Source organism: Anomaloglossus baeobatrachus, chromosome 10 (assembly GCF_048569485.1).
Source record: "Anomaloglossus baeobatrachus isolate aAnoBae1 chromosome 10, aAnoBae1.hap1, whole genome shotgun sequence".
Lineage (NCBI taxonomy): Eukaryota > Metazoa > Chordata > Amphibia > Anura > Aromobatidae > Anomaloglossus > Anomaloglossus baeobatrachus.
This window is the reverse complement of record NC_134362.1, coordinates 46867795-46893530: the sequence shown is the minus strand read 5'-3', so window position 1 is coordinate 46893530 and position 25736 is coordinate 46867795. Positions and strand designations below refer to the sequence as shown.

Here is a 25736-nt window from a genome sequence, read left to right as displayed (position 1 = left end):
GGGGTCTACCTTTGGACACTGTGTCCAGCGCTTGACCACCTCAGGGGGGAAAGGGAAACGCGTATCTTTAGATCGTTTAGAGAAACGCCTTTCTGGGTGAGCGTCGTGCTTCTGGATTGATTCTCTGAAGTCAGCGTGATCCAACAAAGCACTCAATTTACGCTTGGGATAAAGGAAACGAAACTTCTCCTGCTCCGCAGCCGCCTCTTCTGCTGAAGGGGCTGGGGGAGAAATATCCAACAGCCTATTGATGGCTGAGATAAGGTCGTTTACCATGGCATCCCCATCAGGGGTATCCAGGTTGAGAGGGGTTCCAGGAATGGATTCCTGATCACTCTCATCAGACACATCACAGGGAGACTGATTGCGCTGAGACCCTGAGCAGTGTGATGACGTCGAGGGTCTTTCCCAGCGAGCTCGCTTAGGTGGCTGGGGCTATCATCTGAGTCATAATCCTCGGCCTGTGAAGCCGGGGACCCCCCCTGTGGGCTGGATTAATTCCAAGTGAGGGGGACCTGAGGACAGAGGCCTCGCCGTGCCCCAAAGACTGAGCCCCCATGCATAGATTGCAAGGTTTCAAGGATTTTTGCCATAGACACAGACATATTATCAGCAAAAACTGCAAAGTCTGTCCCTGTCACCGGGGCAGAAACTTACAAGCGACTCAGCCTGGGTCACTACCTCTCCTGACTCCGGCTGGCGAAGCAGCACCGGGTCGGAGCATTGCACACAATGGGGGTCATCGGAGCCTGCTGGTAGATTAGCCCCAACATGCAGCACACGCAGTATACACAGCCCTAGCCTTGGCAGCCTTGCGTTTTGAGGATGGCATGTTGTTGCTTCCACAGAGGGATCTGGGAGATGCAGCCAGAAGCGACCTCACAGTGCAAGAAATACAATATCTCTATATCCTACACAGTACACCGATACACCGTGGAGGCACTAGAGGGACCAGCACAGAAAAATCGCTTACCGCCCGCTTAAAAAGCGGGTGTGTGGTCGCCAGATAGCCCTAGTCCAGGTCTCCCAGAGCCTTGCGTCCTTCCTCCAGCCAGACTGCATGTAATGGCTGCCGGCGTCCTGAGAGAGAAGGGGGGCGGGCCCTGGGCGTTCCTGCTAAGAGCGGGAAGCCTGCTTCCCTCTGTGCCTAGTGTGAGGGCTGGAGCATGTTAAATCAGGCTCCAGCCCTCGTCGCTGCTAGCGAACAGCGTCTCTCCCCCTACCCTGATTGACAGGGTGGGGGCGGGAACGAATCGGAGCTGCCGGCGTCCTAGGCCCAAAAAGCCGGGGACTCAATTTATAACCGCCGCCGCCGTAAAAGCGCGGACGGCGGATCCCCGGCGCACCACAAGTCACAGCAGCGCCGCCCGGTCCAGAGGGGGGTCGGCGCTGCGTTCCCATACACAAAAAATCCCCCAGTAATCTGTAGGGACACTAACTCCAACGTTGCGGTCCCCGGCGCACTACAACACCCAGCCAGCCCGGAGTGTGTCTGTGCCTGCCGGGGGACACAGAGTACCTGTATGATGTAGGCCTGTCCCTGATCGTACTCCTGCTCCGTCTCCATCAGGTTCTAATGGGTCTGTGGATGGAGCCCGGCGTCAGAGCTGAGAGGCCGGCAGGATCCCACTTCCACAGAGCCCTACAAGGGGATGTGGAAGGAAAACAGCATGTCAGGCTCCAGCCCTGTACCAGCAATAGGTACCTCAACCTTACAACACCATCCAGGGGTGAGAAGGGAGCATGCTGGGGACACTATATGTGTCCTCTTTTCTTCCATCCGAAATAGTCAGCAGCTACTGCTGACTAAAATCTGTGGAGCTATGCATGGAATGTCTGACCTCCCTTCGCACACAAAGCTAAAACTGGAGAACCCGTGATACCACGGGGGGGTATAGCCAGAGGGGGAGGGGCCTTGCACTTTTAATGTAGTGCTTTGTGTGGCCTCCAGAGGGCAGTAGCTATACCCCAATCGTCTGGGTCTCCCAATAGAGCGCTGAAGAAATAAGCCTGTGCCCTTGGCACCCTTGCTCTTTGCGGACGACATGCTGTAGTCTCCTCTGAGAGTGATCACTGAGGGTATATAGCCAAAAGCAAAACAATGCGGCCGAACAGAGAAAATGTATACAAATATATATATATATATATATATACACACACATATATATACACACACATATACACACACACACACACACACACACACACACACCACACACACACACACACACACACACACACACACACACACACACACACACACACACACACACACACACACACTTCGGCACCCAAGGGGGGCCAGCACCGGGTAACCGGTGTGGCTTACCGGCCCGCCCAAAGCGGTTGTGTGTCCACCAGATTCCCTGCCTGGGCCTCCCAGAGCTGTAGAGCTCGTTCTGAAATCCTCCACCGGCAGAAGTGATTGTAAATATGGCTGCCAGAGCTCTCAGGGGAGGAGGGAGCCGTGGGCGTGACTAATAGAGTGCGGGAATCTCTCTCAGTGAGGGGGGAGGAGAACACCTAAGTATGCTCCAGCCCTCACTGCCGACGTCCAGTCGACCGTCCCGCCCTTACCCCTGACTGGCAGGCCCGGGGGCGGGAGTTATGGTACTAGGCAGCAGAAGCCGGGGACTAAATTTAATAACGCGGCCGGCAAACAGGCGCGGTCCGGCGCGGTAGTCCCGGTCGTCACAAAAAAACAGCAGCCCGCTGCAGCGTCTGTAACACAGGCGCTCCATGCACCGTCCCCAAGGGGACACAGAGTACCTTATAGATGCAGGGCCTGTCCCTGATGATACCCAGTCTCCCTGTCCGTCAGATTCCCCCAGGGGCTGCGGAGGGAGCCCGGTCCCAGTGAATGGTGACCGGTTAGGATCCCACTTCTCCCAGAGCCTCTAAGGGATAGGGAAGGAAAAACGGCATGTGGACTCCAGCCTTTGTACCCGCAATGGGTACCTCAACCTTAACAGCACCGCCGACTTAGTGGGGTGAGAAGGGAGCATGCCGGGGGCCCTGTTAGGGCCCTCTTTTCTTCCATCCGATACAATCAGCAGCTGCTGCTGACTAAAATGGGAGCTTGAGTGAATGTGTGCCTCCTTCAACACAAAGCATAAAACTGAGGAGCCCGTGATGCACGGGAGGGTGTATAGGCAGAGGGGAGGGTTACACTTTTTAAAGTGTAATACTTTGTGTGGCCTCCGGAGGCAGAAGCTATACACCCAATTGTCTGGGTCTCCCAATGGAGCGACAAAGAAAACTAAGAAGTAGGCAGAACCTAACTTCACAAATGGGCGACAGCCGCCTGAAGGATGCGTCTGCCCAAGCTCGCATCTGCCGAAGCATGAGCATGCACTTGGTAGTGCTTCGAAAAGGTATGCAGGCTAGCCCAAGTGGCAGCCTGACAGACTTGTTGAGCCGTAGCCTGGTACCTGAAAGCCCAAGAGGCACCGACAGCTCTGATCGAATGTGCCTTGATCCCGGCGGGGGAGGCACCTGAGTACTCTGGTAGGCGTCTGAAATGGTCTACCTAATCCAACGGGCTAAGGTCGGCTTAGAAGCAGGGAGCCTTTGCGCCGACCTGTGGTTAGCACAAAAAGAGAGGTGCACCGCCTAATCGCAGCGGTGCGAGACACATAGATCCGGAGAGCACGCACCAGATCTAGAGTATGCAGCGATTTTTCAAAGCGATGAACAGGAGCCGGACAGAAGGACGGTAAGGTAATGTCCTGGTTAAGGTGGAAGGGAGAGACCACCTTAGGAAGAAAGTCCGGAGTCGGACGGAGAACCACCTTGTCTTGATGAAAAACTAAAAAAGGTGACTCCGAGGAGAGCGCAGCCAAATCAGAGACTCTCCTGAGAGAAGTTATGGCTACCAGAAAGGCCACCTTCTGTGAAAGCCGAGACAAAGAAACATCCCTAAGAGGTTCAAAGGGGGGTTTCTGCAAAACCGTGACAACCAAGTTAAGGTCCCAGGGATCCAAGGGCCGCCGGTAGGGCGGAATGATGTGAGACGCGCCTTGCATGAAGGTGAGGACCTGAGCCAGCCGAGCGAGACGCCGCTGGAACAGAACTGACAGAGCTGAGACTTGTCCCTTGAGAGAGTTGAGGGACAGTCCTAGCTGCAGACCGGACTGAAGAAAAGACAGAAGGGTCGGCAAGGAGAATGGCCAAGGGAGATGGTCAGTAGAGCGACACCAGGACAGGAAAATCTTCCAAGTCCTGTGATAGATCTTAGCGGAAGAAGACTTACGGGCACGAGTCATAGTGGAGATTACTTCAGGAGGAATACCAGAAGCCGTCAAAATCCAGGACTCAAGAGCCACGCCGTCAATTTGAGTGCCCACTCTCTAAGCACACTCTCCCCAACAATAAAGTACAGGAACCCCCAAAATAGAAACGTCTCAGGTACTTAGCTGCTGAGACGCAGGGCCAGGTCCCTGGGGATGAGTGCTCCGGTCCAGCAGGGTCTTGAAGGGCTGCGGATGGAGACCGGTCTCCTGCCAGGCAGGGAAACCGTGCTGGCTCCCACTTCAAGCCAGAGCCCAGGAGGGATGGTGAAGGAGCGCGGCATGTAAGGCTCCAGCCTTTAAAATCAACCTTACAACACTGCCGACACACTGGGGTGAGAAGGGACATGCCGGGGGTCCAGACGTGGACCCGCACTTCTTCAATCTCATTCCAAAAAGGAAAAAATCATATGAGAATGCATGTGTGGATGTCTCCTGAACACAAAGCGATAAACTGGCTGGGTCTGCTCACCAGGGGGTGTATAAGCTCAGAGGGAGAAGCTACACTTTTAAGTGTAGTACTTTGTGTCCTCCGGAGGCAGAAGCTAAACACCCATGGTCTGGGTCTCCCAAATGAACGATTAAGAAATTTAAATTTTTTTTTATATAACCTCTTTAGAGGACTTAAACGTCCAATCACCTAAACCAATATACACAGACTGGACATATGTGCACTAGAGTGGAAGACATGGGGCAATGGTAACCCATTAAAACCCTCAGATCAGGTTGAATAGGTGCAGAGAACAGACGGCCGCCATGTTTGTGACCTTTTAAACGCCGCTGTCACTGTGGACAATGACATTAAAAGAGGTTAAACCAATATTTCCCCAAATTCCAGTCCTCATGGCTCCCAACAGGTCAGGTTTTCAGGATTACTTAGCATTAAACCGGTGATTGAATTATTCTCAAGGCATCACCTGTGCAATATTAAGGAAATCCTGAAAACATGACCTGTAGGGGTCCGTAAGGACTGGAGTTTGGGAAACACTGGGTTAAACTGTTGTGATCTGAGATAGCTTTCAACGTAGCTGTTACTATAGGGTACCTGCTGTGTAACACAGCCGGCATCCGTGCTCCGTTGAGCAGTCTCAGCTCCTGAGTCTGCTCCATATGAGCGGTGTAAATGTCCAGGTTAAACATACAGAAGAGGTCGTTAAGGGCTTAAGAAGATGCTTCAGCTCATGTTTCACAGTAACGATACTCACTGAACTCATGGTGACCGTCTGGTAGAACTTCTGAGGAGCCTTGTACTTCTGATACGTGTGGACATCATACCAAACCTATCAAAAATGACCAGCGTGAGCAACGGATGGGGACACGTGATAATGGAGGTACCGTATGGGACCGGTGTACTCACTTCTCCAGCCCCAGGAAGATAGATCTGCACTCCGCGAGCACTGCTCTCCGTTACAGGGTGCACCAGAAGACCGGAGCCTGCACAATATGGTTAAAACACAACCGTACATTACAGGGGTTCTGAAATACTAAACTAATAATACGTCTACAATTAATAATGACAAGTAAAACAGCTACACACAGATAGTAGTGACGTCACGACTACAGCTCACATCACCACTGCAAACAATCACAGTGCGGCTTTACTGAAAATAGCTGCTCAGTGATTGATTGTCTGCAGTGGTGATATGTGCTGTAGTGGTGACGACCCTTGTGCAGGCTAAACTGGGACCAGAGCAGCAGTGAAAAACCAGCGATGGACCTGGGGAGGGCAGAGTAAATTGCGTTTGTTGGTTTACAGTTATGCAATCAAACCCCTTTAAGGCTATGTGCGCACGCTGCGAATTTACCGCATATTTTACCGTGGATTTGCTGCAATAAACGGGTCTATCATTTCTGCAGTCAATCCCCAGCAAAACCTATGGGTATATATAAAAAAAAAAAAAAAAAAAAAAAAAAAAAAAAAAGCTATGTGCACAGTGTTTTTGTATACCTGCGGATTTTCCACTGCAGAATTAATGATCATGTCACTTTTCCGCAGGTATCTGCGTTTTTTGCCACAGATAAAAAGGTAAAAATCCGCAGGAACCAATCTGCGGAAAAACTGCAGCAAATCCGCACAAAACCACATGCGAATTGTTTTTTTGCGTTTTGTTTTTTTTTTTACCACGGGTGCGGGATTCTTTAAGAGGATCCGGATTTTCCTTGAGAAAAAAAGTCACTTTCTAGTGCGCACATGGCCTAATAGTCATAACAAAAGATTGAAGCACCTCAGAATTGACAGTGAGGGTCTTAGAGGGGTACTTCAGTGCAAACATGTAGAATTGGCTCACCCAACAAATATTGGTCATCTATTGCAAATGTGGAAACGTCTGATGGAAAGTCAATCCAGAGTGGCCTAAAATATACAAAGCATCAAGCATATTTATAGGAAGGCTCCATCTTTGCGCACAATTGACATCTGTTTTACATGAGGGAAGCGCTGCAGCCACTCAATTATGGAGCTCAGTTGATCTGAAAAGACAAATCTGTGAGCTCAGCGATTAGCTGCAGCACTATTGGCATGATGTTACCGCTGCAGCCCATCAGAGGCGAAGGCTACAGCAGAAACCATAGTCTTAACACTTCTATAAGACAGAACTGTCCTGGCTGGAATGGTGGCAGTCTTATATTGGAACCACTAACATTTCAGAAGGCGATTGACAGTAGTGGACAAGCCCTTTAAACTCCAGATTGCCATTCTATCTTTCCAGTCTCTCACCTCATTACCGGCTCGCCATCACGATGTGCGCTGTAGAACAGAGTATACCAGTATGGCAGGAGAGCATATCTCTGCTGCAGGGCTTCACGTATAATATCTGCATTGGCTTCTCCGTGTAACCAGGGCTCTCGTCGAGGAGTGTCCAAGTGGGCATGGGCGCGGAAAAAAGGCTGATATGCTCCGGCCTGATACCAGCGGACAAGCAGTTCAGTTTCGGGGTTCTTGAAGAAACCACCAACATCGGCTGTAAAAGTTAAGCCAGAAAAGTGTTTTGATGTATAGTCTGATCATGGCAATACTAGTATACCGCTACGATGCTAATGCTCCGACCCCACTGATTGCGAGCGTGACCACACCAGTAGCAAAGTGCAGCACTACTTTGTCGCTTGTAAGATCTGCTTGGCTGTAACTGCACGGCCACATGGACAACGTGGTATGAAACAGGCTTAAGGGTCACAGCAGTCCGACCCCTGGCCAAATCGAACAATGGTGGCATAAACTGCAGAAGAAGAAAATGGTGAAATACCACGAACCTCCGCAGAACGAGATGCCTACTAGAGCCAGACTCAGGCACATGGGGATAGAGATTTTCAAGTGTTCCCATTCCGCAGCATTATCTCCTGTCCACACCGCACCTGGATAACGAGGAAAGCTCAGCTGTAACTACTGTATGTCGGATGTACAGGTCAGCACCATATTGGAGTTAATCTTACCGTAACGCTGAGATCCTGCAAAGAAGGCTCGAGTCAAGACGAATGGTCTCTCCTTCCCACCAGAACGATGGATCAGACCCTCAGCAGTGGCTTTGTGCTGTAGACATTGAGTACAGGAAGGATGGATATATACCATACTAATAAGATATATATATTATATATTTATTACACACATACACACCACATACAACCCATAAAGGTTGTGAACCTCTCGGTGCTCCCAGCCACCCCAATGTACGGCATCTTTGTGCATAGTCACTTCTGGGCCGTTGAAAACAGATGGTTCGTTCATGTCGTTCCAAACAAACAGATTATCCATAGATCCCTGACGAGGAAACAAGAATATTAGCAAAAGCACAAAGGAAAGGGAGGGGGGGGGGATTAAGATGAAGTATGTGCAGTATGTCACCTCATATTGGTCATAGGAGAACATACTGGACCACCAGGCTCGCATGTCCGGATTGGTGAAGTCAGGATAAGCAGCAGAACCTGCAAGAGAAGAGCATGAGAAGACCCGAAAACACAAGATGTGACTCGTAGTGACTGCTGTAGACCAGACCTACCTGGCCAGCACCATCCCTCGTAGTCACTTCCATCTTTGGTTTTAATGTAGAAGTTTTTAGACCGTATCTCATTGTGAATCCGATAAGCGCTGTCTATTTTTATATGAGGGTCAACGATAGCCACCATCTGCAAGACAGTAAAAGCGCAATGTTAAAAAAAAAAAAAAAAAAGACCATGGCTGCAACGTGAACAGCTAAGCTGTGTAAAAGAAGGGAATTTTGTTACTTACCGTACATTCCTTTTCTTCTAGCTCCTATTGGGAGACCCAGACGATTGGGTGTACAGCACTGCCTCCGGAGGCCACACAAAGCATTACACTAAAAAGTGTAAGGCCCCTCCCCTTCTGGCTATACACCCCCAGTGGGATCACTGGCTCACCAGTTTTAGTGCAAAAGCAAGAAGGAGGAAAGCCAAGAACTGGTTTAAACAAATTCACTCCGAAGTAACATCGGAGAACTGAAAACCATTCAACATGAACAACATGTGTACCCGAAAAACAACCAAAAATCCCGAAGGACAACAGGGCGGGTGCTGGGTCTCCCAATAGGAGCTAGAAGAAAAGGAATTTACGGTAAGTAACAAAATTCCCTTCTTCTTCGGCGCTCCATTGGGAGACCCAGACGATTGGGACGTCCAAAAGCTGTCCCTGGGTGGGTAAAGAAATACCTCATGTTAGAGCTGCAAAGACAGCCCTCCCCTACGGGGAGGCAACTGCCGCCTGCAGGACTCTTCTACCTAGGCTGGCGTCCGCCGAAGCATAGGTATGCACCTGATAATGTTTGGTGAAAGTGTGCAGACTCGACCAGGTAGCTGCCTGGCACACCTGTTGAGCCGTAGCCTGGTGTCGTAATGCCCAGGACGCACCCACGGCTCTGGTAGAATGGGCCTTCAGCCCTGATGGAACCGGAAGCCCAGCAGAACGGTAGGCTTCAAGAATTGGTTCTTTGATCCATCGAGCCAGGGTGGCTTTGGAAGCCTGCGACCCTTTGCGCTTACCAGCGACAAGGACAAAGAGTGCATCCGAGCGGCGCAGGGGCGCAGTGCGGGAAATGTAGATTCTGAGTGCTCTCACCAGATCCAACAAATGTAAATCCTTTTCATACCGATGAACTGCATGCGGATAAAAGGAAGGCAAGGAGATATCCTGATTAAGATGAAAAGAGGATACCACCTTAGGGAGAAACTCCTGAATGGGGCGCAGCACTACCTTGTCCTGGTGGAACACCAGGAAAGGAGCTTTGGATGACAGCGCTGCTAGTTCAGACACTCTCCGAAGAGACGTGACCGCTACCAGAAAGGCCACTTTCTGTGAGAGTCGAGAAAGTGACACATCCCTCAAGAGGCTCGAAGGGCGGCTTCTGGAGAGTAACAAGGACCTTGTTTAGATCCCACGGATCTAACGGCCGCCTGTACGGAGGTACGATATGACAAACCCCCTGCAGGAACGTGCGCACCTGAGAAAGTCGTGCTAGACGCTTCTGAAAAAACACGGATAGTGCCGAGACTTGCCCTTTAAGGGAGCCGAGCGACAAGCCCTTTTCCAACCCAGATTGCAGGAAGGAAAGAAAGACAGGTAACGCGAATGGCCAGGGAGATACTCCTTGTGCAGAGCACCAGGATAAGAAAATCTTCCACGTTCTGTGGTAGATCTTAGCAGAAGTGGACTTCCTAGCCTGTCTCATGGTGGCAACGACCCCTTGGGATAATCCTGAAGACGCTAGGATCCAGGACTCAATGGCCACACAGTCAGGTTCAGGGCCGCAGAATTCCGATGGAAAAACGGCCCTTGGGACAGTAAGTCTGGACGGTCTGGTAGTGCCCACGGTTGGCCGACCGTGAGATGCCACAGATCCGGGTACCACGACCTCCTCGGCCAGTCTGGGGCGACGAGTATGACGCGGCCGCAATCGGATCTGATCTTGCGTAACACTCTGGGCAAGAGTGCCAGAGGTGGAAACACATAAGGGAGCCGGAACTGCGACCAATCTTGCACTAAGGCGTCTGCCGCCAGAGCTCTTTGATCGCAAGACCGCGCTATGAAGGTCGGGACCTTGTTGTTGTGCCGAGACGCCATTAGGTCGACGTCCGGCACCCCCCAGCGGCGGCAGATTTCCTGAAACACGTCCGGGTGAAGGGACCATTCCCCTGCGTCCATGCCCTGGCGACTGAGGAAGTCTGCTTCCCAGTTTTCTACGCCCGGGATGTGAACTGCTGATATGGTGGAAGCTTTTTCCTCTACCCACATGAGAATTCGCCTGACTTCCTGGAAGGCTTGCCGACTGCGTGTCCCTCCTTGGTGGTTGATGTATGCCACCGCTGTGGAGTTGTCCGACTGAATTCGGATCTGCTTTCCTTCCAGCCACTGCTGGAAGGCTAATAGGGCAAGATACACTGCCCTGATTTCCAGAACATTGATCTGAAGGGTGGACTCCTGCTGAGTCCACGTCCCTTGAGCCCTGTGGTGGAGAAAAACTGCTCCCCACCCTGACAGACTCGCATCTGTCGTGACCACTGCCCAGGATGGGGGCAGGAATGATCTTCCCTGCGTTAATGAGGTGGGAAGGAGCCACCATAGCAGAGAATCCTTGGCCGCATGAGAAAGGGAGACTTTCCTGTCCAGGGAAGTTGTCTTCCCGTCCCACTGGCGGAGAATGTCCCATTGAAGTGGACGCAGATGAAACTGCGCGAACGGGACTGCCTCCATTGCTGCCACCATCTTCCCTAGGAAGTGCATGAGGCGCCTTAAGGGGTGCGACTGACCCTGAAGAAGAGACTGCACCCCTGTCCGTAGAGACCGCTGCTTGTCCAGCGGAAGCTTCACTATCGCTGAGAGAGTATGAAACTCCATGCCAAGATACGTTAGTGATTGAGTCGGTGCCAGGTTTGACTTTGAAAAGCTGATGATCCACCCGAAAGTCTGGAGAGTCTCCAGCGCAACATTCAGGCTGTGTTGGCATGCCTCTTGAGAGGGTGCTTTGACAAGTAGATCGTCTAAGTAAGGGATCACCGAATGTCCCTGAGAATGCAAGACTGCTACCACTGCCGCCATGACCTTGGTGAAAACCCGTGGGGCTGTCGCCAGACCAAATGGCAGAGCTACGAACTGGAGATGGTCGTCTCCTATCACGAAACGTAGAAAACGTTGGTGCTCTGTAGCAATCGGCACGTGGAGATAAGCATCTTTGATGTCTATTGATGCAAGGAAATCTCCTTGAGACATTGAGGCAATGACAGAGCGGAGGGATTCCATCCGGAACCGCCTGGCGTTCACATGCTTGTTGAGCAGCTTTAGGTCCAGAACAGGACGGAACGAGCCGTCCTTTTTTGGAACCACGAAGAGATTGGAGTAAAAACCTTGCCCTTGTTCCTGTAGAGGAACAGGGATCACCACTCCTTCTGCTTTTAGTGAGCACACCGCCTGCAGAAGGGCATCTGCTCGGTCGGGATGTGGGGAGGTTCTGAAGAACCGAGGCGGAGGACGAGAACTGAATTCTATCCTGTACCCGTGAGACAAAATGTCTGCTACCCACCGGTCTTTGACCTGTGGCAGCCAAATGTCGCAAAAGCGGGAGAGCCTGCCACCGACCGAGGATGCGGAGGGCTGAGGCCGAAAGTCATGAGGCAGCCGCCTTGGAAGCGGTTCCTCCGGTTGCTTTCTTGGGGCGTGACTGAGCCCGCCAGGAATCTGAGCTCCTTTGCTCCTTCTGAGTCCCTTTGGACGAGGAGAATTGGGTCTTGCTGGAGCCTCGAAAGGACCAAAACCTCGACTGCCACTTCCTCTGTTGAGGTTTGCTTGATCTGGGCTGGGGTAAGAAGGAGTCCTTACCCTTGGATTGCTTAATGATTTCAGCCAATTGTTCACCAAACAGTCTATCTACAGATAGCGGCAAGCTGGTTAAACATTTTTTGGAAGCAGAATCCGCTTTCCATTCCTTTAACCACAAGGCTCTGCGCAAGACAACAGTTGGCAGACGCAATTGAGGTACGGCTTGTAGAGTCCAGGACAGCGTCGATAGCGTAAGTCGCAAACGCAGACATTTGCGAGGTTAGGGACGCTACTCGCGGCACTGCTGGACATATGATAGAGTCCACCTGTGCCAGGCCAGCTGAAATAGCTTGGAGTGCCCACACGGCCGCGAATGCTGGAGCAAACGACGCGCCGATAGCTTCATAGACAGACTTTAACCAAAGGTCCATCTGTCTGTCATTGGCATCTTTAAGTGAAGCCCCATCTTCCACTGCAACTATGGATCTAGCTGCAAGCCTGGAGATTGGGGGATCCACCTTTGGACACTGGGTCCAGCGTTTGACCACGTCAGGGGGAAAGGGATAACGTGTATCCTTAAGACGTTTGGAGAAACGCTTATCTGGGTAGGCATGGTGTTTCTGGACTGATTCTCTGAAGTCAGCGTGGTCCAGAAAAGTACTCAGTTTAGGCTTGGGATACCTGAAATGGAACTTCTCCTGCTGTGCAGCTGCCTCCTCTGCAGAAGGGGCAGGGGGAGAAATTTCCAATAGACTATTGATGGCCCCTATAAGGTCATTTACCATGGCGTCACCATCAGGAGTATCCAAATTGAGAGCGGTTTCAGGATTAGACTCCTGATCCCCCTCCTCTGTCTCATCATGTAGAGACTCTTCTCGTTGAGACCCTGATCCGCGTGATGACGTGGAGGGTCTCTCCCAGCGAGCACGCTTAGGCTGCCTGGGACTGTCATCTGAATCAGAGCCGTCAGGCTGAGATGCCTGGGACCCCCTTGAAGCACGGATTAACTCCAACTGAGGGGGACCGGGGAACATTGCCGCAGCAGTGTCCATGGACTGAGTAACTGGCCTGGCCTGCAAGGTCTCTAGGATTTTTGTCATAGTGACAGACATCCTGTCAGCAAAAACAGCAAACTCTGTCCCCGTCACCGGGACAGGGTTCACCGGCGACTCTGCCTGGGCCACTACCACCATAGGCTCCGGCTGACGAAGTGGCACAGGGACCGAACATTGCACACAATGGGGGTCATTGTAACCTGCCAGTAGATCAGCCCCACAAGCGGCACAAGCAGCGTTCACAGCCTGTGTCTTGGCACCCTTGCGTTTTGCAGATGACATGTTGTCGTCTCCTCAGAGCAATAGGGGTATACAGCCAAGAAGCGACCTTACAGTGCAAAATATATATATATATATATGGTACAGAGAAAAAAGTACACAAATATCACACTGTGGCACTAGTGGGGCCAGCACTAATGTGCTGCTTACCGCCCGCTAAACGCGGGTGTGTGGTCGCCAGAAATCCCTTGTCTGGGTCTCCCAGAGCCTATGTCCGTTCTCCAGCCAGACTGCATGTAGGAATGGCTGCCGGCGTCCTGTGGAGAGGGGCGGGCCCTGGGCGTGTGCAGACAAAGAGCGGGAAACCTGCGTCCCACTGTGCTCAGTGAGAGGGCTGGAGCATGTAAATAAGGCTCCAGCCCTCGGCGCTGAATAAACGTACAGCGTCTCTCCCTTGCCCTGAGTGACAGGGTGGGGGCGGGAACGAAGCGGAGCTAGGCCGCAAAAGCCGGGGACTAGATTTATAAGCGCCGCCGTCGTAAAAGCACGGTCGGCGCTAAGTCCCCGGCGCACTACAAGTCGCAGCCGCGCCGCCGCTCCAGGGGCGGCCGGCGCGGCAGTCCCCAACACATAAAGGCACTCAGACAAACTGTAGTGACTGTAACCCCAGCGCGCAGCGCTACTGTCCCCGGCGCACTAGCACACCCAGCAAGCCTGGAGTGTGCGCGGCCTGTACAAGCGGGGACACAGAGTACCTTCGTGTCGCAGGGCCTTGTCCCTGAACGGTACCCAGCTCCGTATCCAGCAGGTTCCATGGGTCTGTGGATGGAGCCCGGCCTCAGGGCTTGGGGGCCGGTAAGATCCCACTTCCTCAGAGCCCCTCAGGGGGATGGGGAAGGAAAACAGCATGTGGGCTCCAGCCTCCGTACCCGCAATGGGTACCTCAACCTTAACAAACACCCGACAAAAGTGGGGTGAGAAGGGAGCATGCTGGGGGCCCCATATGGGCCCACTTTTCTTCCATCCGACATAGTCAGCAGCTGCTGCTGACTAAACAGTGGAGCTAAGCGTGGGTGTCTGACCTCCTTCGCACAAAGCAGAAAACTGGTGAGCCAGTGATCCCACTGGGGGTGTATAGCCAGAAGGGGAGGGGCCTTACACTTTTTAGTGTAATGCTTTGTGTGGCCTCCGGAGGCAGTGCTATACACCCAATCGTCTGGGTCTCCCAATGGAGCGCCGAAGAAATACCACTCTATCATGGCTCAGACGAAAGGACACTTTCCATTTGTGAGTTTTATTTTATTTTTGAAAAACCCATCCCTAGACTATAAAAAAAAAAGAAGGGAATTTTGTTTACTTACCGTAAATTCCTTTTCTTTTTCGCTCCTAATTGGGAGACCCAGACAATTGGGTGTATAGCTACTGCCTCCGGAGGCCGCACAAAGTACTACACTTAAAAGTGTAAGGACCCTCCCCTTCTGGCTATACACCCCCCCGTGGGAGCACGGGTCCTTCAGTTTTTTGCTTTGTGCGAAGGAGGTCAGACACGCACGCATAGCTCCACTTTTTAGTCAGCAGCAGCTGCTGACTATGTCGGATGGAAGAAAAGAGGACCCATACAAGGGTCCCCAGCATGCTCCCTTCTCACCCCACTTTCTGTCGGTGGTGCTTGTTAAGGTTGAGGTACCCATTGCGGGTACGGAGGCTGGAGCCCACATGCTGATTCCTTCCCCATCCCCATTAGGGCTCTGGGCGAGGTGGGATTTTACCGGTCTCCAGGCACAGAGACCGTGCTCCATCCGCAGCCCCTGGAGAAGCCGCTGGATTTGGAGCTGAGTATCGTCAGGGACATGGCCCTGCTCCGTCAAGGTACTCTGTGTCCCCGTGCATACGCGCGCACACCGCAGCATTGCTGGGTGTGTGAGTGCGCCGGGGACAACAGCGCTGCTGCGCTTGTGCCATTTCCTCACTTCAGCTTAGCTGAGTGGGTAGACTCAGGGAGAACGGTCGCGCCGGCCGCTGGGACTGCGACGCGGCTGGGACTTGTGGTGCGCCGGGGACTTCCGCGCTGGCCGTGCATATATCACGGCCGCGCTTATTACTACAGTCCCCGGCTTTTGCGGCCTAGTTCGTTCGTTCCCGCCTCCGCACCTGCCAGTCAGGAGGAGGGCGGGACGCTGTACAGAGCATCAGCGCTGAGGGCTGGAGTCTTTTTTACATACTCCAGCCCTCACACCAGGCACAGTAGGACGCAGTTTCCCGCTCTTTGTTTGTGGCACGCCCACGGTCCGCCCCTCTTCACAGAACGCCGGCAGCCATTCCTGCCTGCACGCTGAGCTGCAGAGGGGAGACGGGGAGACCCAGACACGGGATTCTACGGCCTCATACCCGCTGTTCAGCGGGCGGTAAGCAGCCCTCAAGGGCTCACCCCCACTTGTGCCGTTTGTATACTGAGTATTTTGTGTTTGCAAATACTTGTACTGTACGGTCGCTGGTGATTCTCGGCTATATACCCTCCTAGATTACAAGGAGGCAACAGCATGTCGTCCACAAAACGCAAGGGTGCCAAGGCACAGACATTATATGCTGCCTGTACCGCATGTGGGGCTGCTCTACCGGCAGGTTCCACTGTCCCCCATTGTGTGCAGTGCTCGGCCCCTGTGCAACTTGCACAGCCGGGGCCTCTGCTGGACGTGACCCAGGGTGTACCACCTGTGAATGCTGTCCAGGTGACAGGAACAGAGTTTGCAGCTTTTGCTGACAGATTGTCTATGACCATGTCAAAGATTCTTGAAACATTGCAGTCTAGACCAGTAACTCAGACCATGGACACTGTGGCATCATTGCTCCCTGGTCCCCCTCAGCTGGAACACTTCCAAGCTCCGGGGGTGTCACATTCACCCCAGGGTGACGATTCTGACTCGGACGACAGTCCCAGACAACCTAAGCGGGCTCGTTATGAGGGGCCCTCAACTTCGTCTCACTGGTCAGGATCCCAGCGGGACGAATCTATGGGTGATGAGGCGGATTTAACTGATCAGGATTCTGATCCTGGGTCCGCTCTCAATCTGGATACACCGGATGGTGACGCCATAGTGAATGATCTTATAGCGTCCATCAATAGGATGTTAGATATTTCTCCGCCAGCTCCTACTGAGGAGGAGGCAGCTTCACAGCAGGAGAAATTCCATTTCAGATATCCCAAGCGTAAATTAAGCACTTTTCTGGACCACGCTGACTTTAGAGATGCAATCCAGAAACACCACGCTTATCCTGAGAAGCGGTTTTCTTAACGGCTTAAAGATACACGCTATCCTTTTCCCCCTGACGTGGTCAAGGGTTGGACCCAGTGTCCCAAGGTGGACCCTCCAATCTCCAGGCTTGCAGCTAGATCCTTAGTTGCAGTAGAAGATGGAGCGGCACTTAAAGATGCCACTGACAGGCAGATGGAGCTCTGGCTGAAATCCATCTATGAAGCTATTGGAGCGTCGTTGGCGCCAGCTTTCGCAGCCGTATGGGCACTCCAAGCTATTTCAGCTGGGCTTATACAAGTCGACTCGGTCACACGTACATCTGCCCCGCAGGTGGCACCATTGACCTCTCAAATGTCTGCATTCGCGTCTTACGCGATTAATGCTGTCCTGGACTCTACGAGCCGTACGGCGGTGGCGTCAGCCAACTCCGTGGTTTTGCGCAGAGCCCTGTGGTTGAGAGAATGGAAAGCAGATTCTGCTTCCAAGAAGTGCTTAACCAGTTTGCCCTTTTCTCGTGACCGATTGTTTGGGGAGCGTTTGGATGAAATCATTAAACACTCCAAGGGTAAGGACTCATCCTTACCTCAACACAGACAAAACAAGCCCCAACAAAGGAGGGGTCAGTCTGGTTTTCGGTCCTTTCGAGGCTCAGGCAGGTCCCAATTCTCCTCGTCCAAGAGGACTCAAAAGGATCAGAGAGGCTCAGATTCTTGGCGGACGCAGTCACGCCCAAAAAAGACAGCAGGAAGAACCGTTACCAAGACGGCTTCCTCATGACTTTCAGCCTCCTCTCTCCGCATCCTCGGTCGGTGGCAGGCTCTCCCGCTTTGGCGGCATTTGGCTGTCACAGGTCAAAGACCGTTGGGTGAGGGACATTCTGTCTCACGGGTACAGGATAGAGTTCAGCTCTCGTCCTCCAACTCGTTTCTTCAGAACTTCCCCACCGCCCGACCGAGCCGATGCTCTGCTGCAGGCGGTGGCCGCTCTAGAGGCGGAAGGAGTGGTGACTTCCGTTCCTCTTCAGGAACAAGGTCACGGTTTTTACTCCAATCTGTTTGTGGTGCCAAAGAAGGACGGGTCCTTTCGGCCTGTCCTGGATCTAAAGCTGCTCAACAAACACGTAAAAACCAGGAGGTTCCGGATGGAATCTCTCCGCTCCGTCATAGCCTCAATGTCTCAAGGAGATTTCTTAGCATCAATAGACATCAAGGATGCTTATCTTCACGTGCCGATTGCGCCAGAGCATCAGCGTTTTCTACGCTTCGTTATAGAAAGCGAACACCTGCAGTTCGTAGCGTTACCTTTCGGGCTGGTAACAGCCCCTCGGGTCTTCACCAAGGTCATGGCAGCAGTAGTAGCTGTCCTGCACTCGCAGGGTCACTCCGTGATCCCGTATTTGGACGATCTACTTATAAAGGCACCCTCTCAAGAGGCATGCCAACACAGTCTGAACGTGGCACTGAAGACTCTCCAGAGTTTCGGGTGGATTATCAACTTTTCAAAGTCAAATCTAACCCCGACCCAATCACTAACATATCTTGGCATGGAGTTTCATACTCTCTCAGCGATAGTGAAGCTTCCACTGGACAAGCAGTGCTCTCTGCAGACAGGGGTGCAATCTCTCCTGTAGAACCAGTCCCACTCCTTGAGGCGCCTCATGCATTTCCTAGGGAAGATGGTGGCAGCAATGGAAGCAGTCCCTTTCGCGCAGTTTCATCTGCGCCCTCTACAATGGGACATTCTCCGCCAATGGGACGGGAAGTCGACGTCCCTCGACAGGGATGTCTCCCTCTCTCAGGCAACCAAGGACTCTCTCCGATGGTGGCTTCTTCCCACCTCTTTGTCAAAAGGAAAGTCGTTCCTACCCCCATCCTGGGCGGTGGTCACGACAGATGCGAGCCTATCAGGGTGGGGAGCAGTGTTTCTTCACCACAGGGCTCAGGGTACGTGGACTCGGAAAGAGTCCACCCTTCAGATCAATGTTCTGGAAATCAGAGCAGTCTATCTTGCTCTGCGAGCCTTCCAAAAGTGGCTGGAGGGCAAGCAGATCCGGATTCAGTCGGACAATTCCACAGCGGTGGCGTACATCAACCACCAAGGGGGAACATGCAGTCGACAAGCCTTTCAAGAAGTCCGGCGGATTCTGACGTGGGTGGTAAACACAGCATCCACCATATCCGCAGTTCACATCCCAGGCGTGGAAAACTGGGAAGCAGACTTTCTCAGTCGCCAGGGCATGGACGCAGGGGAATGGTCCCTTCACCCGGACGTGTTTCAGGAGATCTGTCGCCGCTGGGGGATGCCGGACGTCGACCTGATGGCGTCACGGCACAACAACAAGGTCCCGGTTTTCATGGCACGGTCTCACGATCACCGAGCTCTGGCGGCAGACGCCTTAGTTCAGGATTGGTCGCAGTTCCGACTACCTTATGTATTCCCACCTCTGGCATTGTTGCCCAGAGTGATCCGCAAAATCAGGTCCGACTGCCGTTGCGCCATTCTCGTCGCTCCAGACTGGCCAAGGAGGTCGTGGTACCCGGATCTGTGGCATCTCACGGTAGGACAACCGTGGGCGCTACCAGGCCGTCCAGACTTGCTGTCTCAAGGGCCGTTTTTCCATCTGAATTCTGCGGCCCTGAACCTGACTGTGTGGCCATTGAGTCCTGGATCCTAGGGACCTCAGGTTTATCTCATGATGTTGTTGCCACCATGAGACAGGCTAGGAAACCATCCTCCGCCAAGATCTACCACAGAACGTGGAAGATATTCTTATCTTGGTGCTCTGCTCAGGGAGTTTCTCCCTGGCCATTTGCATTGCCTATTTTTCTTTCCTTCCTGCAGTCTGGGTTGGAAAAGAAGGGAATTTTGTTTACTTACCGTAAATTCCTTTTCTTCTAGCTCCAATTGGGAGACCCAGACAATTGGGTGTATAGCTACTGCCTCCGGAGGCCACACAAAGTATTACACTCAAAAGTGTAAGGCCCCTCCCCTTCTGGCTATACACCCCCAGTGGGATCACTGGCTCACCAGTTTAGTGCAAAAGCAAGAAGGAGGAAAGCCAATAACTGGTTTAAAGACCAATTCAATCCGAAGAAACATCGGAGAACTGCAACCATTCACATGAACAACATGTGTACCGAAAAAAACCCTAAGAAAACAGGGCGGGCGCTGGGTCTCCCAATTGGAGCTACAAGAAAAGGAATTTACGGTAAGTAAACAAAATTCCCTTCTTCTTTGTCGCTCCATTGGGAGACCCAGACAATTGGGACGTCCAAAAGCAGTCCCTGGGTGGGTAAAAGAATACCTCGTGGTAGGGCCGTCAAACAGCCCTTTCGTACAGGTGGGCAACCGCCGCCTGAAGGACTTGTCTACCTAGGCTGGCGTCTGCCGAAGCGTAGGTATGCACCTGATAAGCTTGGTAAAAGTGTGCAGACTCGACCAGGTAGGTACCTGGCACACCTGCTGAGCCGTAGCCTGGTGCCGTAATGCCCAGGACGCACCCACGGCTCTGGTAGAATGGGCATTCAGCCCTGAGGGAACCGGGAGCCTAGCAGCACGGTAGGTTTCAAGAATTGGTTCCTTGATCCACCGAGTCAGGGTGGATTTGGAAGCTTGCGACCCTTCACGCTGACCAGCGACAAGGACAAAGAGTGCATCCGGGCGGCACAGGAGCGCTGTGCGGGAATGTAGATCCTGAGTGCTCTCACCAGATCCAACAGATGCAAATCCTTTTCAAATTGATGGACTGGATGAGGACACAAAGAAGGTAAGGTGATATCTTGATTGAGATGAAAGTGGGATACCACCTCAGGGAGAAAGTCCGGAATCGGACGCCGAACCCCCTTGTCCTGGTGAAGACCAGGAATGGAGATTTGCATGACAGCGCTGCTAGCTCGGACACTCTCTGAAGAGACGTGACCGCTACTAGAAAGGCCACTTTCTGTGAAAGACGGAAAAGGGAAACAACTTTCAAAGGCTCGAAAGGTGGCTTCAAGAGAGTCATTAGAACCTTGTTCAGACTCCAGAGCTCTAATGGCCGCTTGTACGGAGTGATGAGAAGACAAACTCCCTGCAGGAACGTGCATACCTGCGGAAGTCGGCTAGGCGTTTCTGAAAAAAATACAGATAGCGCTGAGACTTGTCCTTCAAGGGAGCTGAGCGACCAACCATTTTCCAACCAAGATTGTAGGAAGGAAGGAAAAATAGGCGACGCAAATGGCCAGGGAGAAACTCTTTGAGCAGAGCACCAAGATAAGAATATCTTCCACGATCTGTGGTAGATCTTGGCGGACGTTGGCTTCTTGGCCTGCGTCATGGTGACAACCACTCCTGAGATAATCCTGAAGACGCTATGATCCAGGACTCAATGGCTACACCGTCATGTTCAGGGCCGCAGAGTTCAGATGGAAAAAAGGGGCCCTTGAAACAGCAAGTCTGGTCGGTCTGGCAGTGCCCACGGTTGGCCTACCGTGAGGTACCACAGATCCGGGAACCCCAACCTCCTCGGCCAATCTGGAGCGACGAGGATGGCGCGGCGACAGTCGGACTTGATCTTGCGCAGCACTCTGGGCAACAATGCCAGAGGTGGGACACATAAGGTAGCCGGGACTGCGACCAATGTTGAACTGAGGCGTCCGCCGCCAGAGCTCGATGATCGTGAGACTGTGCTATGAAGCCGGAACAAAGTTGTTGTGCCGTGACGCCATTATGTCGACGTTCGGCATCCCGCAGCGGCGACAGATCTCCTGAAACCCGTCCGGGTGAAGACACCATTCCCCTGCGTCCATACCCTGGCGACTGAGGAAGTCTGCTTCCTAGTTTACCACGCCTGGGATGTGAACTGCGGATATGGTGGATGCTGCGTGTTCTTCCGTGGTGGTTGATGTATGCCACCGCTGTGGAGATATCCGACTGAATTCGGATGTGCTTGCTTTTCAGCTACTGCTGGAAGGCTTGTAGGACAAGATACACTGCTCTGATTTCCAGAACATTGATCTGAAGGGTGGACTCTTGCTGAATCCACGTACCTTGAGCCCTGTGGCAGAGAAAAAACTGCTCCCCACTCTGACAGACTCGTGCCTGTCGTAACTACCGCCCAGGATGGGGGTAGGAAGGACCTTTTCTCTGACCATGAGGTGGGAAGAAGCCACCACCGTAGAGATTCTTTGGCCGCCTGAGAAGGGAGACGTCTCTGCCGATGGGCGTCGACTTCCCGTCTCATTGGCGGAGAATGTCCCATTGTAGTGGACGCAGATGAAACTGCGCGAAAGGGACTGCCGCCATTGCTACCATCTTACGTGAGAAGTGCATGAGGCGTCTCAAAGTGTGCGACTGATCCTAAGGAGAGATTGCAGCCTTGTCTGTAGTGAACGCTGTTTGTCTAGCGGAAGCTTCACTATCGCTGAGAGAGTCTGAAACTCCATGCCTAGATATGTTAGTGATTGGCCCGGGGTCGGATCTGACTTTGAAAAGTTGATGATCCACCCGAAACTCTGGATAGTCTCCAGCGCAACGTTCGGCTGTGTTGGCATGTTCCTTAAGAGGGTGCCTTGACAAGTAGATCTCCCAAACACGGGATCACAGCGTGACCTTGAGATTGCAGGACTGGTACTACTGCTGCCATGACCTTAGCGAAGACCCGTGGGGCTATCGCCAGCCGGAAGGCAGAGTTACGAACTGAAGGTGTTCGCGTGTTATAACAAAGCGTAGAAACGCTGGAGCTCTGGATCAATCGGCACGTGGGGATAAGCATCCTTGACGTCTATCGATGTTAGGAAATTTCCTTGAAACATTGAGGCGATGACGGAGCGGGGGATTACATCCGGAACCGCCTGGTGTTCACGAGCTGGTTGAGCCGTGTTAGATCCAGAACGGGACGGAAATACTCGTCCTTTCTTGGCATCGCAAATAATTCGGAGTAAAACCGTGACCTTGTTCCTGAAGAGGAACGGGGGTCACCACTCGTTGTGCCTTTAGAGTGCCCACCGCCTGCAGAAGAGCATCGGCTCGGTCGGGAGGTGGAGAAGTTCCGAAGAATTGAGTTGGAGGACGAGAACTGAACTCTATCCTGTACCCGTGAGACAGAATGTCTCTCACCCAACGGTCTTTGACCTGTGACAGCGAAATATCGCCAAGGCGGGGGAGCCTGCTACCGACCGAGGATGCGGAGAGAGGAGGCCGCAAGTCATGAGGAAGCCTCTTGGAAGTGGGTTTTCAGGCTGTCTTTTTTGGGCGTGACTGAGCCCGCCAAGAAACTGAGCTCCTCTGATCCTTTTGAGTCCTCTTTGGACGAGGAGAAATGGGACCTGCCCGAGCCTTGAAAAGACCGAAAACCCCGACTGTTATGTTGGGGTTTGTTTTGTCTGGGCTGAGGTAAGGAAGAATCCTTACTCTTGAACTGTTTAATGATTACATCTCACGCACACTAAACAGTCGGTCAGCAGAACAAGGCAAACTGGTTAAGCCCTTTTTTGGAAGCAGAATCTGCCTTCCATTCAGTTAACACCCAGGCCCTGCGTAAAACCACGGAGTGAGCGGACGCCACTGCCGTACGGGTCGTAAAGTCCAGGACAGCATTAATCGCATAAGACGCAAATGCAGACATTTGGGCGGTTAAGGATGACACTTGCGGAACAGATGTACGTGTGACCGTGTCCATCTGTGTAAGACAAGCTGAAGTAGCTTGGGGTGCCTCTACGGCTGCGAATGCTGGAGCTAACAGCGCGCCGATAGCCTCATAGATGGATTTCGACCAGAGATCCCTCTGTCTGTCAGTGGCATCTTTAAGTGCAGCCCCATCTTCCACTGCAACTATGGATCTAGCTGCAAGCTGGAGATTGGAGGATGCCCCTTGGGACACTGGGTCCAGCCATTGCCCACGTCAGGGGGTAGGGATAACGTGTATCCTCAGCCGTTTGGAGAAGCGCTTAACTGAATAAGCGTGGTGTTCCTGGACTGCCTGTGTAAAGTCAGGGTGGCCAAGGAAAGTATTTAATTTACGCTTGGGATACGTGAATGGAATTTCTCCTGCTATGAAGCTGACTCCTCCACTGGAGGAGCTGGGGGAGAAATAACTAACATTCTATTGATGGACGCTATGAGATTATTGACTATGGCGTCACCATCAGGTGTATCCAGATTGAGAGCGGTCTCAGGATTAGATCTTGAGCAGCTACCTCCGCCACATCACACAGAGAGTCCGCTTGCTGGGACCCTGACTAGTGTGATGAAGTCGATGGCCGCTCATAGTGAGCCTCTCAGACTATCTGGGACTGTCGTCCGTGTCAGATCACTCTGGGAAGCACATGACCCCTCGGAGCTCAAAGTTGTTCCCACTGAGGGGGACCATGGATAATGATGAACAGTGGCCATGGGTTTGAGAGACTTGTCTGGACTGCAAGGCTTCTAGTCTCATAGCCATAGTCTCAGAAAATCTGTCAGTAAATACTGCAGGCTCCGTCCCCATGTCCTGGACGGTTAGCAGAGACTCCGTAGTATACAATGGGGGTCTATGTACACTGCCGGCCATATAGCCGTACATGCTGTACCGGCTGCATAGAAAACATGTGCTTCTGCACCTCTGTTTTACACAGACAATATGCTGTTATGTCCTCCGCACAATCAAGGAGGGTATATACAAAAATGCCACCAAACAGTGCAATGCATAGTGAATAAGCATATATGTATATGTGCACTTCGGCACTAGTGGAGTCAGCCCCACAGGTGCTGCTTAACGCCTGGTCACAGCGGTTGTGTGACTATCCGAATCCCTGCCAGGGATTCCTAAACTTGTCTCTTCTGTCGCTACAGAAAAACACTGACAAGAATGGCTGCCGGCGTCCTGTGTAGAGGAGGAAGCCGTGGGCGTGCCTGCGAAAGTGCGGGAATCCGGCTTCACAGTGTACACAGTGAGAGGGGTGGAGTATGCAAAGCATACTCCAGCTCTCAGCGCTGCCGGTTTCACAGTGCACACAGTGAGAGGGGTGGAGTATGCAAAGCATACTCCAGCTCTCAGCGCTGCCGTGCTGTGCAGCGTCACGCCCCTACCCTGACTGGCAGGTCTGTGGGCGGAAACGAAGTGAGACTAGGCCGCGCAAGCCGGGGACTCGAGTGATAAGCGCGGCCGGCATATAAGCCTTGGTCGGCGCGGAAGTCCCCGGCGCACCACAAGTCCCAGCCGCGCCCGAAATAAAAATGGCAACGGCGGTTAGCGCGGTAGTCCCCTAATACACTAACACACCCAGCAAGCTGTAGTGTGCGATGGCACTAGTGCGGGCAGCGCCGCCGTCCCTGGCGCACTAACACACCCAGCAATGCTGCCGTGTGTCTGCGCGGTCCCCACAGGGACACAGAGTACCTTAACGTAGCAGGGCCATGTCCCTGAGGATACTCCGCTCCATGTCCAGCAGATTCCCAGGAGCTGTGGATGGAGCACGGCCTCAGTGCCTGGAGGCCGGTAAGATCCCACTTCACCAGAGCCCTCAGGGGGATGGGGAAGGAAAACAGCATGTGGGCTCCAGCCTCCGTACCCGCAATGGGTACCTCAACCTTAACAAACACCCGACAAGAGTGGGGTGAGAAGGGAGCATGCTGGGGGCCCTTTAGTATGGGCTCTCTTTTCTTCCATCCGATATAGTCAGCAGCTACTGCTGACTAAACAGTGGAGCTATGCGTGGATGTCTGACCTCCTTCGCACAAAACTGGTGAGCCAGTGATCCCACTGGGGGTGTATAGCCAGAAGGGGAGGGGCCTTACACTTTTGAGTGTAATACTTTGTGTGGCCTCCGGAGGCAGTAGCTATACACCCAATTGTCTGGGTCTCCCAATGGAGCGACAAAGAAAGGTTTGTCGCTTAGCTCCCTTAAAGGACAAGTCTCTGCGCTATCCGTATTCTTTCAGAAGCGCCTGGCGCGACTTCCTAAGGTACGCACGTTCCTGCAAGGGGTTTGTCATATCATTCCCCCTTACAAGCGGCCATTGGAACCCTGGGATCTGAACAAGGTTCTGATTGCTCTCCAGAAGCCGCCTTTCGAGCCTATGAAGGAGATTTCCTTTTCTCGGCTTTCACAGAAAGTGGCTTTTCTGGTGGCGGTCACGTCTCTTCGGAGAGTGTCAGAGCTGGCGGCGTTATCTTGCAAATCTCCCTTCCTGGTGTTTCACC

At 52.7% G+C, this 25736-nt stretch overlaps 1 protein-coding gene across 2 annotated transcripts in view; it reads right to left on the bottom strand.

The window, feature by feature from the left end:
- Window positions 1-25736, bottom strand: part of GANAB (glucosidase II alpha subunit) — a 99323-nt gene that overhangs the window by 37597 nt on the left and 35990 nt on the right. For both annotated transcript variants that reach the window (XM_075326544.1, XM_075326546.1), the window contains 9 exons: window positions 8282-8408; window positions 8128-8207; window positions 7900-8043; window positions 7719-7815; window positions 7539-7640; window positions 7006-7249; window positions 6578-6642; window positions 5647-5723; window positions 5495-5569 (listed from right to left, as the gene is read on the bottom strand). In XM_075326544.1, coding sequence (XP_075182659.1) covers window positions 5495-5569; window positions 5647-5723; window positions 6578-6642; window positions 7006-7249; window positions 7539-7640; window positions 7719-7815; window positions 7900-8043; window positions 8128-8207; window positions 8282-8408 — 1011 coding nt within the window. The remainder of the gene's footprint in view (window positions 1-5494; window positions 5570-5646; window positions 5724-6577; window positions 6643-7005; window positions 7250-7538; window positions 7641-7718; window positions 7816-7899; window positions 8044-8127; window positions 8208-8281; window positions 8409-25736) is intronic.